Here is a 17814-nt window from a genome sequence, read left to right as displayed (position 1 = left end):
TGGTACCTGCCACTTTAGATAAGAGAACAAAGTCCCTGCCTCCAAGAGCTTGCAATTTAAATCAGACATTACAAAGAACAACAACTGAATATAGTGGGTACGGCATGGGAGGAAACATTAAAAAGAAATGGGAATTAATTTTAAAGAGCATTTTATCAAGGAACATGGAGCTGTATAATGTCTTCTTTTATGTATTTATTATTTTTTAATGTAACAGGTAAGTCATGCACCAGAGTAGGTGCAAACTGTACCTGAGAAAGAGATCAGGACACATTAAGAAGGAAGCAAGTTCAGGCACATTAAATGATGTGAAAAATAAGCTTTGCATTCAAGGAGACAGACAAGTAACATTATTTTTTGAATATATGTTTTAAATAATTTCATGCAGTGATATGGCTTTGAGGTTCCAAAAAGTCTGAAATGCTTTTCTATATGATACTATGTTCTCAAAGTCTTTCTGCAGCTACATTTGCTTGCTTTTCTTTGCAGCAAATTTACTTTGGGAATCTGGCTCTTATAATTTTGCAGGCTAATTACCACTGATTTAATCATTTTGGGTAACTATAACATTCTACAAAATACTTTATCTTGTAGTGTTTTAGATCAAACAAGCTTCATTACCAAACAAAACTTCAGATTAATTCAAATACTCTTTAAAATATTACAAGGAAAATTACTAACTTGTGTACATAGAAAGCAGCGCTAAGTGACTCTCCAAAGCCTAATCTATACTAGGAAACTGACCCAATGTTGATAGTTGTAACGGTACTAAAAACTGTTTAGCTTCTAGTATAAACTGAGATTAAGAAGATTGGCCAATGCCCCTTGTCCTACTTCTTAAGAGGATATATTAACAGGAAGAGCAAAAGCTGATGAAACAAATGCTTTCAGATGTGACTGGGAACATCTGCATAGCTGGCAAGGTAGGTTTACTTATTTATTTGCCGGTAAGGGAGGCAGCAGTGTAAACCGAATGTTATAATAAAAGACGGTTACTTACCTTTGTAACTGTTGTTCTTCGAGATGTGTTGCTCATATCCATTCCAGTTAGGTGTGCGCGCGCCGCGTGCACGTTCGTCGGGAAAACTTTTACCCTAGCAACCCAGTCGGGTCGGCTGGGCGCCCCCTGGAGTGGCGCCGCCATGGCGCCCAATATATATCCCAGCCGACCCGGCCACCCTTCAGTTCCTTCTTGCCGGCTACTCCGACAGTGGGGAAGGAGGGTGGGTTTGGAATGGATATGAGCAACACATCTCGAAGAACAACAGTTACAAAGGTAAGTAACCGTCTTTTCTTCTTCGAGTGATTGCTCATATGCATTCCAGTTAGGTGATTCCCAAGCCTTACCTAGGCGGTGGGGTCGGAGCGAGATGTGGCGGTATTTAAAACTGCTACGCCAAAGGCCGCATCATCTCTAGATTGTCTGACTAACGCATAGTGATCGGTGAAAGTGTGTACCGATGACCAGGTCGCCGCACGACATATCTCCTGAATAGGCACGTGCGCCAGGAAGGCCGCTGATGTCGCCTGGGCTCTTGTGGAGTGTGCTGTGAGGTGGCCAGATGGGACACGAGCCAAGTCGTAGCATGTGCGGATGCAAGCAGTCACCCAGGAGGAGATCCTCTGAGAGGATATAGGTTGTCCCCTCATGCGTTCTGCAATCGCTACGAAAAGCTGAGGGGACTTCCGAAACCCCTTGGTTCTCTCGATGTAGAAGGCAAGCGCTCTACGTACATCCAAGGAGTGTAGATGTTGCTCCCGCCGAGAAGAGTGTGGTTTCGGAAAGAAGACGGGAAGGAAGATGTCCTGGTTGGTATGAAAGGTGGACACCACCTTAGGGAGGAACGCCGGGTGGGGTCGTAGATGTACCTTGTCCTTATGGAAGACGGTGTAAGGTGGGTCCACTGTGAGAGCTTTCAGCTCTGAGACCCGTCTGGCCGATGTAATGGCCACCAGGAAAGCTGTCTTCCATGATAGGTGTGTGAGCGAGCATGTCGCCAGTGGCTCGAATGGTGGGAGCATGAGCCTGTTCAGGACTAAGTTAAGGTCCCACGTAGGGGCAGGGCGGCGTACAGGCGGGTATAGTCGCTCCAGTCCTTTAAGAAATCTGGCGACTAGCGGATGAGAAAATATGGAGCGGCCACCTTCACCTGGCCGGAAGGCTGAAATGGCCGCTAAGTGCACCTTTAAGGAGGAAGTTGCCAGGTCCTGCTGTTTAAGGTACCAGAGGTAGTCGAGGATTGTGGAAACTGGGGACTGCGTGGGGTTCACCCCTTGGGAAGCGCACCAGCAAGAGAAGCGTTTCCATTTGGCCCTGTACGTAGAGCGAGTGGAGGGCTTCCTGCTGTTAAGCAGTATATGTTGGACCGGCGTAGAGCAGCTGAGCTCTGCCGAGCTCAGCCATGTAGGAGCCACGCCGTGAGATGAAGGGCTCGCAGGTCCGGGTGGTGAAGCGTGCCATGATCCTGGGTAATTAGGTCTGGATGGAGAGGAAGGTGAATTGGGGGGTCCACAGATAGGTTCATCAAGGTGGTGAACCAGTGTTGTCTGGGCCACGCAGGTGCGATCAGTATCAGGTGAGCCTTGTCTCTGCGCAACTTCAAGAGGACCTTGTGCACCAGGGGGAACGGAGGGAAGGCATACAGGAGATGGCGGGTCCACGGCAGGAGAAATGCATCCGTGATCGACCCCGGGGAGAGACCTTGAAAGGAGCAAAACTCCTGGCACTTCCTGTTGGACCTGGTTGCAAAGAGGTCTATGCGGGGAAACCCCCACCTCTGGAAGATGGAATGGATGACGTCTGGTCTGATCGACCATTCGTGGCAGAGAAAGGATCGGCTGAGGTTGTCCGCCAGCGTGTTCTCGACCCCTGGGAGAAAGGATGCCACTGGGTCTATCGAGTGGGCTATACAGAAGTCCCAGAGTCGAATGGCCTCTTGGCACAGTGGAGATGACCGGGTTCCCCCCTGTTTGTTGATATAATACATGGCCGTTGTGTTGTCCGTGAGTACGGAAACACAACGGCCTTGGAGGTGACGGAGAAATGCCTGGCAGGCAAGGCGGACTGCCCTTAGCTCCCGGACATTTATGTGGAGTGACAGCTCGAGGGTCGACCACAGGCCCTGGGTGCGCAGGTTTCCTAAGTGAGCTCCCCAACCCAGGGATGACGCATCGGTTGTTAGAGTCACCGATGGCTGTTGCGGATGGAATGGCATCCCCGCGCATACCAACGATGGGGTCAGCCACCAGTCGAGGGAGCGGAGAGGATCGGGGGGCACCGTCACTAACACATCCGGGTGGTCTCTGCTTGGTCAGTATACTGAGTGAAGCCACGTTTGGAGGGGCCTCATTCTGAGTCTGGCATGCTTTGTCACGTACGTGCAAGCGGCCATGTGACCGAGGAGTGTGAGACATGTCCGAGCCGAGGTGAGAGGGGATGCTTGCAAGCTCCGGATGATCGCCCCCATCGCCTGGAAACGAGGTTGAGGTAAGAAGGCCCTGGCCTGAATAGAGTCCAGGGTCGCACCTATGAAGTCCAACCTCTGTGTTGGAACTAGGTTGGACTTCTCGATGTTGACCAGCAGTCCCAGTCGGGAAAAGAGGTCCGTGGCAGCCTCTACATGTCGTCGTACCTGCGACTGGGAGGAACCTTTCAGGAGCCAGTCGTCTAGGTACGGGAAGACGTGGATTTTCCGCCGACGGAGGTAGGCGGCCACGACGGCCATGCACTTGGTGAACACCCTCGGGGCTGTCGAGAGACCGAATGGTAGAACCGTGAACTGGAAGTGTTGATGTGTGACCGTGAAGCGGAGGTACTTCCTGTGCGGTGGGAAGATGGCAATATGGAAGTACGCGTCTTTCATGTCGAGGGCGGCGTACCAGTCTCCAGGATCCAGGGATGGGATAATGGTTCCCAGGGAGATCATACGGAACTTCAACTTGAGCATCCACTTGTTGAGGCCCCGAAGGTCTAGGATGGGTCTGAGACCTCCCTTGGATTTGGGGATCAGGAAATAACGGGAGTAGAATCCCTTGCCTCTCTCGGCTAGAGGTACTTCCTCTATGGCCCCCGCCGCCAGGAGGGAGCGAACCTCCTGTAGAAGGGTTTGCTCGTGAGAGGGGTCCCTGAAGAGGGACTGGGAAGGGGGGCGGGAAGGGGGTGAAGAAGCAAATTGTAGATGGTATCCATGCTTCACTGTGCGTAGCACCCAACGGTCTGACGTTACTTGGGACCACGCTGGGAGGAAGCGGGAGAGGCGGTTGTAGAAAGTAGGGAAAGGATCCTGAATTGAGACTGATAAGCCGTCCCCGGGCGCACCTTCAAAAGCCGGACTTGGGGCCCGGTTGCGACTTGGAAGGCCCTTGGTTCTGGCCTCCCTGGGAGCTGGGTTGGCGTCTGCGTCCCCCGCGTCCACGCCGTCTATTGAGGTCTTGCCTCTGACGGGGTGGGAAGTATGGGCGCCGTGTTTGGGGCCTGAAGGGTCTGCGCTGGGTGGACGGGGTATGCATCCCTAATGAGCGAATAATGACCCTATTGTCTTTTAGGTTTTGCAATTTTGAGTCCGTCTTCTCAGAGAACAAGCCTTTCCCGTCAAAGGGTAGGTCTTGGATCGTGTATTGCAGCTCCGGAGGTAGTGTGGATGCTTGAAGCCAAGAGATGCGCCGCATTGTTACTCCGGACGCAATGGTTCTGGCTGCCGAATCAGCTGCATCGAGGGAGGCCTGGAGGGTAGTCCTGGCCACCTTCTTACCTTCCTCCAGGAATGCATTGAATTCTGGGCGTGAGTCGTGGGGGAGCAGTTCCGCGAACTTGCCCACCTCCACCCATATGTTGTGGTTATAACGCCCTAAAAGGGCCTGCTGGTTGGCCACACGGAGTTGCAAGGCCCCTGCTGAGTAGACCTTGCGACCCATGAGGTCCATGCGCTTGGCCTCTTTGGACTTGGGGGCCGGTGCCTGTTGTCCATGACGCTCCCTGTCATTGACCGACTGGGCCACGAGGGATGAGGGGGGAGGGTGTACATAGAGGTATTCGTACCCCCGAGAGGGTACCATGTACTTCCTCTCCACTCCCTTAGCTGTCGGAGGGATGGAGGCCGGTGACTGCCACAGGTTTTCGGTGGTAGATTGAATAGTCCGTATAAACGGCAGAGCTACCCGGGTAGGGGCATCTGCCGATAGTATGCTCACCACCGGGTCCTGAACCTCCGAGACTTCCTCCACGGGGAGGTTGATATTAAGTGCTACCCTACGGAGGAGGTCCTGGTGGGCCCTGAGATCTATTGGTGGAGGTCCCGATGTTGAAGTCCCCGCCACTGCCTCGTCTGGCGAGGAGGAGGAGGAGACACCGGGGATGATGTCCTCCTGTGCGGTGTCTCGCTGTTCCTCTGTTTCCAGCTCGTGACAGCCCGGTGAGTCTGGACGTGGCTGTTTGTCCGACTCAATCGCGGGAGGTCGGGAAACAGTGGCCTCTGGCACCCGATGCTCTGCGGTAGCGGGACGCGGCTGAGGTAGGGGGGCACCCTGGGTCTGTTGGTAAGCCCATGGTGTCCAGAAGCCCCACTGTTGGGCACTCGTGTCCTGTGTATGTGGGTCTTGAAACTCGCCCAGCGGTACTTCAGGTTCGTAATAACTACCCGCATGGGAGGATGCCGACGTGGCTCTTGATGGCCACGGTGGTGCTGCAAAGGTCGGTGCCGCGGTGCCGACCGACCTCACACCTCTGGATACTGGCGACCGGTGCTGGTATTGGTGGGGAGAGCGAGACCGGGACCTGCGACCGGCTCGGTGCCGGGAGGTCGACCGGGATCGCGAGCGCCGTTGTCTGGATCTGCTCCTGTAGGCGCGGTGCTCCCTGCGGTGCCGTGAGCTGGATCGGTGCCGGGAGTACTCAGTTGACGCACGTGACGTCGACCGGTGCCGGGAGCCTGACCGGTGCCGGGAGCCGGAGCGGTGCCTGGAGCCGGAGCGGTGCCGGGAGCGTGAGCGGTACCGAGGTGATCGGTGCCGAGAGCTCGACCGGTGCCTGGGTGATCGCCAACGAGGTGATCGGTGCCGGGAGCCCGATCGGTACCGGGATCGGGATCGAGATCGGGACCGACGCCGTGAGTCTGAACGTCGTCTTGAAGCTGAGCGTCTGCCGGATCGCGACCTAGAGCGGTGCCGGTCTGTTACACTGACCGAAGCTGGTCTGGTCAGGGTCGGCTTGCCCATAGAACACAGGACCCGCACCGGCGGTGCCGGGGGTAAGGGCATGGGTGCCTCCGTAATGGCGATCAGCTCCCTCGCCGCGGCAAATGTCTCCGGGGTAGTAGGTGTAGAGAGCTCTACCACTGCGTGTACCGGGGAGCTACCAGGTGCCGGACTCGACGGACCTCTCGGGGCCGGAGTCGACGGTACCGGTTTGGGCGGTGCCGCGGCTGGTATCGGTGCCGGGCCATCCGCTGTCTTCGCAGGGTCTGGCTGCGGGGCGGCTGATGGCGAGACGGTTTGTGCCTTCGCCGCCTTTGGTCTCGGGGAGGTGGAGCGGCCTTGGCTCGGCTTCGGTGCCGCCTTCTTGGAGGAGGTACTCGGTGCCGCGGTGCCCTTGCTCACCGGCTTGCTTGCGCTCTGAGCCGAGGGCGAAGGTGTCAAGGCCGCTTCCATTAGGAGCTGTCTTAATCTAATGTCCCGCTCCTTTTTGGTCCTTGGCTTAAAGGACTTGCAGATTGAGCACTTAGCAGTTAAGTGCGACTCCCCTAGGCATTTTAAGCAGGAGTCATGAGAGTCTCCCACAGGCATAGGTTTATGGCAAGCCGCACAGGGCTTGAAACCTGATGAGCCGGGCATGGGCTCCGGCTCCCCGTGTGGGGGGAGGGGAGGGGGGGGTACCCCGATCCCCTCGTTACCACTAAAAACTAAACTAAAGCACTAAACTACTAACTATTGACAACTATAAACTATCTATATACAATGAGAAACTATATACCACGAAAGCTAAATGAGCTGCTAGGGAGTGTGGAGTTCAGCGAAGCCGCGCTCCACAGTTCCAACGACCGACACGGGCGGTAAGAAGGAACTGAAGGGTGGCCGGGTCGGCTGGGATATATATTGGGCGCCATGGCGGCGCCACTCCAGGGGGCGCCCAGCCGACCCGACTGGGTTGCTAGGGTAAAAGTTTTCCCGACGAACGTGCACGCGGCGCGCGCACACCTAACTGGAATGCATATGAGCAATCACTCGAAGAAGAATCTGTGTTATTCCCATTTATTGAAAGTCCTAAAAGCAAACCATACATCTATATTTAAAATTTGCATTAAGTACATCTTTGTTGAAATCCTGTTCAGTGGATGGAGAATGGCCATGTTGTCTGTCAGTGATCTTTTTTGCAAAATATTTTCTCCCCTCTATGAACAGATCTCGTTGTGCAGTAAAGTTGCAAGAATGCAACAAACAATTTTTTCAAAATCTGGATAGATTCATAGATTCCAAGACTAGAAAAAACCTTTCAGATCATCTAATCTGACCTTCGTGTAACAGGCCACAGACCTTCCCAAAAATAATTCCTGGAGGATAACTTTTAGAGAAAAATCCAGCCTTGATTTAAAAATTATCAGTGATGGAGAATCCACCAGGACCCTTGGTAAATTGTTCCAATGGTTAATTATTCTCATCGTCATACGTTAAGATGCTGATTTCTTTTGAAAAATCTTTCCATATTTGGCAAGGTTGATTGAGAAGTTTGGAGCTAGGAAAATGCAAAAGCAACTACAATTTTTCTTGTGGATCTTCCAATCAGGCTTCCAAACTGATCAAAGCGCACATACCGTGTATATAGCACAGATCCCAGACAGTTTTCCAAACTGATAGTTGGTATAATCTATGTTGTTTGTGACCCCTTGTTTGGGAAATGCTGTTTACTGACTATGTGGACAAGTTGAGATGACTATTAATGACAGAGTAAGACCCACTAGCACGGAATCAATTCTCATGAATGAGCAGAATATAGTCCATAGATAAAGGGCACTTCATATATTAAAGTGAGACATTAGATAAGCGATAAGAGTGATGACAAGATTAGGTGTACATGAAGCTATACTGCCTTTATTTGGAACAATGATACCAATGCTCATAGCTAGTAGGTTAATCCCTCCCTTAATCAGAGAAACAAAGTGTATCTCATGAAACTGAGGTTACAGTATTTAACGTCTTTAAAATATATGTAAGCCATCACAGCTCTGCCTTTTTTTTTTTTTTTTTTTAAAGTTGGAGATCTGAGAGTTGTCAAAGGTTATGCATTATGAAATGAAAAAATGGAGAGGAGTAAAATACAGACCCTGCCTACATCTTTTATTAAATGATGAAAAGACCAATAGGAACTATGGATTTCTTGTTATTGTCTGAAAGGATCCATCTCAAGCAGGCACGTTGTGCTGGGTAATGATTTGTGTGCCTTGAGCATGCCTAGGAATTGAGAAATGCTTATCACTAGTAGTCACTTGCTGTAGCTCAGTATTGACAGTTGTGCTGTATCAAACCATTAACAAGCCCAAATACAAAACAGAGTGTTCATACGTATCTCAGTTTGTAACAGTGGCTTGCAATTTTATTTATATAGTAAAAAAAAAAAAGACACCTTGGGTTGCTAGAACTGACATTTCAAGTACCTTTTCTCACTGTTCAAGAATTTGGTTGCTAAGATGGGAAGTGTGACATTTCATTCCATATTCTTTATGAAAATACACCTCTACCCCAATATAACGTGACCCGATATAACACGAATTTGGATATAACGCAGTAAAGCAGTGCTCTGGGGTGCAGGGCTGTGCACTCCAGTGGATCGAAGCAAGTTTGATACAATGCGGTTTCACCTATAATGAGGTAAGATTTTTTTTTGGCTCCCAAGGACAGCGTTCTATCGGGGTAGAGGTGTATGTTTATGATATGAATGACATAACTGAGATATACTTTACGCAAGATGGCTCATGTGAGACATCACTGGAAAGATTATGATTTACTGAATGAAAATATCCAATTTGTATGCCTGTATCATTTCTGTATCTGAAGTAAGGAGTATTGACTACATATCTGTATTTCAACTATACTACTTTGGGTACAACAATGGAAAAGCCAGACAGGGTTGATGGCTCATCAGCGAGGACAGTGGACTGTGAAAAGGTTGGGCCTTCCTGTGGACTGCTCCATACTGCCAATGACTCATGACTGACTAGTCAGTCAGGTGGTCTGGTCACCTGATACTAAACATTACCTGGGACTTCTTGTAACTTTCCACTGGAAGGGAAGGAGGGGTCAAGTTTGGGAAACAAAGGATTCCCGCCTTATGTAAATCCTATTTAAGGGTGCAGAGGAAGGCAAATGGGATTTCTCCTCTCCAAGGCCTGTCTGCCCAAGAAGAAAGTCTGCTAAAGCCACCTGAAGGGAAGGCAAGGGGAGAGTCAGGAGTCCAGTCTGGAAAGGCATGTAACGAACTCTGAACCACAGAAACTTTGCAACCTGCCTAAAATAACATTTAGGTGAGAACTTACATTTTGTAACCTGTTTCCTAAGTATATTGAGCTTAGCTTGCGTGCTGTTTTATTTGCTCAATACTCTGCTTTGTTCTGCTGTTATCTCTTGTGCTCACTTAAAATTCACCCTTCTGTAGTTAGTAAGCTAATTTCTTGTTTCTACTATAACCCAACTTATGTAATTTCTAACTGGGGAGTGAGGGCAAGAAGTTGTGCATATTTCCCTCCACATTGAGGAAGGGGGCGAATTTCTTAAAACCTCTTCAGTTTGTACTCCTTAAAAGGAGTGGGCACCAGAGTGCTGGAGCAAGCCCTAATGCTGAATCTTTCCAGAACCGATCTGTCTCTCTGTGCAGCTACATGTGGCCCTGCCTGTGTGCTTGGCTGGAAGAGGCTTGTGAGTCTACCCCAGCAAAGCAAGGTAAAGGAGACCGAGGCTGGTAGAACAGGCTGACTCAGCGGCACTCCAGCACATGAGGTTACCCCCTAAAGGGCCCAAATCCGTCACAGGAAGTACCAAAATAAAACAGGTTCTTGAAAGAAGAAATGGATACCAAAAAGTCATCACTGACACTTCACAAATGGACAGTGCTACCTTTAAGGTTTTGTAGTAAATGGTCCTGTTGATCTCCAAAGGGAATAGATTTTGCTCCTTTCCCGAAAGTGCCCAGTTCACATATCGTAGCCAGTTTCCTTTCCTTGGATCAGTTGCATCAACACACATCCATCCCAAGTTTGGGTAATATACCTGAGAAATAGAAAAGAATGAGTTACTCATGGTAAGTAAAGGGACAACTGAATTAGCCTTAAATATAGATGCTTAAATACACAGGAAAACATGTTCAATAATTTATGACAGAAAGGCATTGCTTGATTATAGAGATTTGAGAATGGTACAAAGTAAATATTTTACTGAAATTTGCCAAACTAGATAACACCCCTGACCTCTGGGAGCTTGGAAAATAGAAATCTACAGGCACTTTCCCTCAGTCTGTATAGAATTTGACTGATTTTTGAGGGGTGGCGGGGATGGTTATACTAAATGGCTCTTGAATATTAATGGCATATTTTAATCCTAAAACACAAGGGATGACATTCTGGCCCCACTAAAATTAATGGCAAAACTCTCATTGACTTCAGTGGGGCCAGGAATTCACTTTCACGTTATTTGAAGCTATTGGCTTAGGAAAAGGTCAGAAAGCATTATAAACTTGTAAATCCTCTCAAATGCAGAGCATATTGTTTACCTCAAGTAACAGTGTTTGGTGCACTGCAGACAAAGAACTAGTCACTTGATCGAGTTGGCATATTTTGGGCTTGATTTTCAAAAGGGGCCTCTGATTTTGCAGTTGCGCTTGGAGATGTATTTTACAGCACTTAACACTCTCTCTGACTATACTTACAGTGAGTTGCTAGGATATGTGCTATATAAGGTACCTGCAGTTCCGTGGATGCAAAACTATGGGAAGTCAAACTGGGAAATATGACCCTTTAACTGTTCATGTGTATATTACATAACTGTGAACTCTGAAATAGCACCACCTGGGTCAATGCTGGCAGTCAGAACAGAACTAAATGAGCCTTAAAAATTCAAATGACTGTGTCCACCTAGCCACATATTAATCTAGTACTTTGTAGGTGCATCCCTCATGCTCGGCACTGGGATTTCTGATTCAAGTCTATGTATATCCTTACATGCTAATCTAGAAACTTGTTTTTATATTATCAATGTTTTAGTATTTTGTTAGATTTCCCTTTCTCCAGAAGTGGAGTGGCAAGAGAACGAGGAGAGAGAGAGAGAGAGAGAGAGAGAGAGTGTGTAAAAGTAAAAAGAACCTCTTGCTCTAGGAAGAGAAAAATGTTTTTCACTGTGAAATTAAGAGATCAAAATTAATTTGACCAAGTCGCAAAAGGGTTATGTAATCGTGTGCATTATAATTTTGGCAATGAATTGTACATTACAATGGGACCTAATGTGCTCATCTTTTCTTCCTATAATAGTTCTCAGATTCCCTGAGTGGAATACTTTCAGTGCTGAATGTATCTATGTTGTATTAATATTAGGGCTGTCAAACAAACATTAATCACAATGAATCATGCTATTAAACAATAGAATGCCATTTTAAAAAATATTTTGGATGTTTTCTGCATTTTCAAATATACTGATGTCAATTACAACACAGAATACAAAGTAGACAGTGCTCAATTTATATTTTTATTACAAATATTTGTACTGTAAAATACAACAAATAGTATTTTTTTTCAATTCCCCCATTACAGAAACTGTAATGCAATCTCTTTATCATGAGAGTTGAACTTACAAATATAAAAACTATACACACACAAAAACGGAATTAAAAAAAAAACATCAATCTTTAGAGCCTAAAGTCCACTCAGTCCTACTTCTTGTTCAGCCAATCACTGAATCAAGTTTGGTTACAATTTGCAGGAGCTAATGTTGCCTGCTTCTTGTTTACAATGTCACCGGAAAGTGAGAACAGGTGTTTACATGGCACTGTTGTAGCTGGTGTCACAAAATATTTATGTGCCAGATGTGCTAAAGATTCATATGTCTCTTCATGCTTCAACCACCATCCCAGGGAACATGCGTTCATGCTAATGAAAGGTGCTGCTCGATAACAACTGAGAGCAGAGCAGACCGATGCATGTTCATTTTCATCATCTGAGTCAGATGCCATAGGCAGAAGGTTGATTTTCTTTTTTGGTGGTTCAGGTTCAGAAGTTTCCATATCAGAGTGTTGCTCTTTTAAAACTTCTGAAAGCATGCTCCACACTTCATCCCTCTAAGATTTCGTACAGCACTTCAGAGTCTTAAACCTTGGGTTGAGCACTGTAGCAATTTTTAGAAATCTCACATTGGTGCCTTCTTTGAGTTTTGTCAAATCTGCTGTGAAAGCATTCTTAAAATAAACATGGCATTCATCAGAAAATGTTAATCTCCCTTAAATTCATTCTCCACTTTATTCCGATTTACTTTCACATGTAGACAAATCCTAATACTTGCAATTAAAATGAATTGAACAAAATTGTACTGTTCATGATTTTTTAAATTAAAGGTACATTGTTTTATGAAATGTAAAAGTTAATGAACAAAATGATTTATTTATCTATCAATTTGGCAAGTCTTCAAGGAATTTTTAAAATGATTTATTAAAGTCTATTAAATGTTAGATTATGCATTAACTTTTATTCTCACCATTTGATGGGTTGAAAAAAGTAATCAATCAGAAAAGTTGGAAGTTAAAATAATTTACTTTTTATCTTGTTTCAGTGGATAAAGTACCATTTTACCGTGTGAAGGCGATCTTGTGAGGTTTTTATAAAATCTATCCAGCTACGGGTTTGAAATGTCTGATATTCCAAGATCTTGTATAAATTGTTTAAGTGGGCTGTAACTCCATTTAATTAACTTTAACATATCAAAAGACAGCTTGTAATAAAATCAGTTCACTGACAACATATAAATCATCCTTTGCTTTTAAGATATACTATATGCCAACCACATTTACTATTTGAATCAAAGACAGATGTCTATACGGGTATCATGGATTGTCATACATTCTTTCCAAACTACAGCAATAACCATTTTTTGAAGTTGGAGACATCCTTTTTTTTTTTTTTTAATTTAAAATTGTTTTTCCTACCTTGATACACATAGTGGATTGTACAGTACAAGTACTGGGCTACTCACATAGAAGTTTTGGGGGAAAGATTTACATACACATGCTACAACTAGAAAAAGAAGAAAGGAAAAGTACAGATAGATTCTGAAAGTTTTGTTTAAACTTAGTATTTGCTTCTACTCCTCTCAATTATATCTTGGAATTGTAACCTGTCTTTTCTCCACCCCCAAGCTCTCTTAGGCCCTGGCTTTTTGTACTGTTTTTAGCAAAGCACAGTTCTCCCAATAGTAGCAACAGTGCAAGTGCTATTGCCTACAAGGCATAGGGTCAGATGACAATGGCAAAAATGCCTGCACCTGTGCTATACAAGGCCTATGCCACTGTGCTATTCAAAGAGCATTTTAAAATAACCCCTTTTCAGAGGCTAGGCTGTGCTGCCTCTGGAAATGGGGCATAACTTTGTTAAAATGTTTTCCTTCTGTTAAAGCCAGGGAATGTCTAGTCTTCATTTGAATAAAACAAATGACCTGGGCCCTATCTACAGCATAGACCTGCTAACTGAAACCTGCTTTTTTTAAATGGTGTTTTAGTGTAAATTGAATTGTAAGAACTACTTGTTTGTCCATATATTTAGCAAGAATGATGATGTGTTATCTAGTAGTTATGTATACTGCAGCAGCACCAAAAGGTCTCAACCGTGGCAGGGCACCATAGGCTAAGCACTACTCCAGTATATAAATAAGCGACAGAATATAGTGTGTAATTGTAAAAGACAAAAAAGGTCAGCAAAAGACAGACAATGGGAGGAGGTGGGGGAAGATGTGGATGGGGTAAAAACAATAACTGGATATTTTAGCATAGATTGGGTGAAAAATTGTAAGTAATGAGCCAATCCTCTTTCTAAAATTTTCAATATGGCATTTTTCTTCAGCTTCAGAAATACTTTGGCTAGGGGGATGCTACACAGTGAAAAGACATGTGGTTCACTATGAACCTTCAATTAGTATCTTTGCAAAGCCTAAGTGATAAACCCAAAGCCAGATTTCACCCCAGGTTTTCCATTTTGTTGCATGGTGTTGCATCATTTGAATTATTTCTGATGTTTAGTTTAAAAACACTTGAAGTATACATTTTTGTTCCTCCCCAATATTTTACACATCTTCATTTGAAAGTATACTTCCAAAGTTCATTAAAACAGGGATGATTTACTAAAGTTTATTAGTTCTGTGGTGCCCACACCATGTTGGTTTGTAATGAATTATAAGGTGTTGATGACTAAGGGTAAAATCCCAGCAGAATCTGCCAAAAATATCTGCACATTTGTAAGTCTTCTCGTTATATCACCGATAGAAAAAGAGTGACCATTGTCATTGCTCAGATTTCACCAGCTGATTTCTAGGATTGTGCTTGTAAGTGCACCAAATCCTTACATCTGTGAAAATAAACTCTTCCACAGATCAGGATTATAAAATCAGTCTGTGTAGTTAAAATGGAAGAACAGCGCAATGTAACGTTGTTAGGGAGTGCAATCCCAGTATGGAAGACCTAGCAGATACAGAATGCAGGGCCAAACATAACTAGATTACTTATTATTTCAACCAGTCTTCACTTGTCGGACGTTCTTTTAGGTCTTGTCCACAGTGGACAAGGAAACAGCATTTGCAACTCTCTAGGATGCTGTGACTAAACAGAATTCCTGCTGGACAGAATCTAGATGGCTCGCCACAACGTGCCTCAAATTCTGGGCTCGTCAGCAGATAACCGTTCTTCCACGGGTTTTCTAGCAATGCCACTTTTAGCTGCCTTCTCCTACAAGGAAGGAAAACACCTACAATCTTTCTTCATCCAGGCTCTGAGCATACAGACACATAGCTATACCATACAGAGCTGACTCAGAAATGCCCACTTTGCCTGAAGTACTGCTAATTATTAACTAGATGGAGATACTGACTTCAAGGGTCTCCCCCTTTCTCCAGATAAGCCTCAGTGTTCTTTTTGTTAGCTTTGCTATTTTGTTTTGTTTTTGGAAAAGGCAGCAATGGTCACCTCTCTTAAAGATCCACTGCTGAGCAGCACCCTCTTTCACAATTTACCTTGTTCCACTTAAGATGCTAGAATGGTTTATAGATGTGAGAGAGCTGGTAAATATGTGTATGGGGGCCAACTGCTGCAGCCTACAAATCTTTTCAATCTACATTTTTCAATTTCTAAACCAGTACTAAAGCAAGCTGTAACTGTTTTAAAGTCTGGCCCTGGACGCTTTCATTACTTGCATTGCAAAGTAGATCACTTTATAACAAGTGGTTCAGAAAGGTCAAATAAATACAAGATGTAATTGTCAAACAGAATTAGTAATTTACTTGGTGTAAGAGGTTTTTGCTGTATGAACTTTCACTATGTGATAGAGAGAAAAAACGTGCAGCTGAGGTAAATAATTTACCTGACTGATTTCATCTTATTAACTGTCCTTGTATTAGATCTAAGTCTGAGATACATGGGACTGTAATATCCTCTTGTAATGCCTAGAGGCACTTGATGGCTTATCAGGCATTCTACTTGAATTATTTTGATTCTACTGGCTGTTAGTTTGCTTATATGGGAAATTACCATTCTAGGTCCATTTCTGTGCCAAGGTTCACCAAGTAGCTTGATGTGTGTGTGCATGCATGTGTGCACACAGTGCTTCACAATTTGTTTTATTTTATTAGGCAGGTGGCCAACAGGGATTACTGATATCATTAAAATCAGTTTCTTGAAATCTGTAAAATGTGCACATAGTAACATTAATAGACTTGCTATCACTGTTATCCATCCTTCCCCCAACTCTTTCAGTTTGTTTGTAACGCTCATTCGTTGCGCAGTCTAAATAGTTTATAAACTCTTTAGGACAGTATAATGAACTGTCCCTTACTCGTTCCCTCTACAGCAGTCTTAACTCTGTCTTCTTGCCAAAACGAAACTCAGGACTTGAATAGTTATGAACTACTTGAAAAATGAACAAACCAAAGTGTCCCCTAAAATAATTTTAACATGTAAGAATGTTACAGCAAACAAAATGGCTTTTAATGGAGCTACAGTGCCTATCTGGTAATTTCCCACCACTAAGTTTCCTACAGAAGGTATTCATGTTATAGATTTACCTCTTACCTTGAGATTCTGGGGAAGATTAGATTTCCATATTTAATGCTTTGTACAGTCACCAAATAAGCCTTCTAATTTAAAAACACAAATGAACTGAAAAATCTCTTTTCAGAGCCTAGGTTTACTTTTAGCATGGATTTCTATTGTTCATTGTTTAATAAATTCTCAGCATTACTATTGAGAGATTACAGCTGCATATTGTTCTTAAAAGTTGCTGTTCCTACTTTCAAGTTTGCCCACTAGTCTAAAATTTCAAGGTAGCTTTTCTCCAACACTGTATACTTTTAATGCCGCCCATGGACCCATCCACACCTGTCAATGATCTTAGTAGGAAATAATATCTATTAATAGATCTATTACAAGTCCCTACATTATCGCCTTCAGGAAGACAGAGGGAATTGAAGTTAAGATAGCTTGTAGTCAGGTGTACTTCATGTTGTTTTACAAAACATCTACTTAATATTTTATCAATGACAATGGCAGGGTTTTAGCTGTGTAATTCAAAACAATTGCAGTCTGATCTGTAGTTTCAACAAAGCATATTTTCTGAAAAGGAAATAGTTCTGATTTAAATAATCATACACAATGATCAATAGCTATAATTTCTGAAAAAAATTGAATGTCAAATAAAAAATAATCACTTAACTATACCTGGATACTTCCTTTACCAGCTGTTTCTTACCTCCCACATGAATACATTGTTCTTAACTTGGGATCTTTTTTTCTTGTCACCAACAAATGGTCCGAATTTTTTGCCTTTTAAAATTGACTTTGTTGCCCAGACACCTGGAGAGTTAAATCAGTAACTGTAATTAGTCTACTTTATTTCTGACAAACAGCTTTCTTAAACATTTCCAAAAATTATCAAATACATGCCAATTAACTTCAGGGAGCATTTACAGTATCAGAACAGAAAAATAAAAATTTACTCAGTCAACTTACAAAGCCAACTCCGAGCCCAGAAAAGAAACTTACCCATGAAAGACTTCAGTAAATTTATAGACCTGACATGAATAAACTCCAGGTTTGCTGAACCAAAGGAATGGCAAGCAAATTCCAGACCAGTTTCCTTACTCACAAATGAGAGCAGTGTCTCTACTGATCAGAGTTCAAACCTGGAGACTACTAGTTGGAATGTCCTAACTGATCAACTGTTGGGATGGTGAAGAGGAAAAGAGGTGGTCTTCTGAAGGAAATGAAGCAAACGAGGCGATATTCTGACACACACACCCAGCATGCTATTATCTCTATCTCATTAAAGCAATAGCAGAATGGCAGAATCTATTTCAGAAGGATGAAAAACGGTATTTATCTAAAAAATGTTGTTCTGAATCCTTCGTATCACATCACCAGGTAAAAGCATTGAATCCCCATAGTGCTGTATGCAAGATTTTATGGTAAGTTTCTATAAAGCTACACAAACAGCTTGTCAAACCACTTTCTGCACTGTTTCAGTTAAGCACACTATTCAGCTGATGGTATACAGGCAGCCCACACACCCAGGCAACAACCTCCATTGTCTC

At 44.5% G+C, this 17814-nt stretch overlaps 1 protein-coding gene across 7 annotated transcripts in view; it reads right to left on the bottom strand.

Annotated features, from left to right (window-relative positions):
- Positions 1 to 17814, bottom strand: part of PRDM2 (PR/SET domain 2) — a 99682-nt gene that overhangs the window by 43949 nt on the left and 37919 nt on the right. For 5 of the 7 annotated variants that reach the window (XM_050931522.1, XM_050931518.1, XM_050931519.1 and 2 more), the window contains 2 exons: positions 16974 to 17077; positions 10102 to 10254 (listed from right to left, as the gene is read on the bottom strand). In XM_050931522.1, coding sequence (XP_050787479.1) covers positions 10102 to 10254; positions 16974 to 17077 — 257 coding nt within the window. The other 2 variants (XM_050931525.1, XM_050931524.1) reach the window with 2 other exon arrangements.

The sequence above is a fragment of the Gopherus flavomarginatus genome, chromosome 21, assembly GCF_025201925.1.
Source record: "Gopherus flavomarginatus isolate rGopFla2 chromosome 21, rGopFla2.mat.asm, whole genome shotgun sequence".
Lineage (NCBI taxonomy): Eukaryota > Metazoa > Chordata > Testudines > Testudinidae > Gopherus > Gopherus flavomarginatus.
This window is presented reverse-complemented; position numbering and strand designations above follow the sequence as displayed.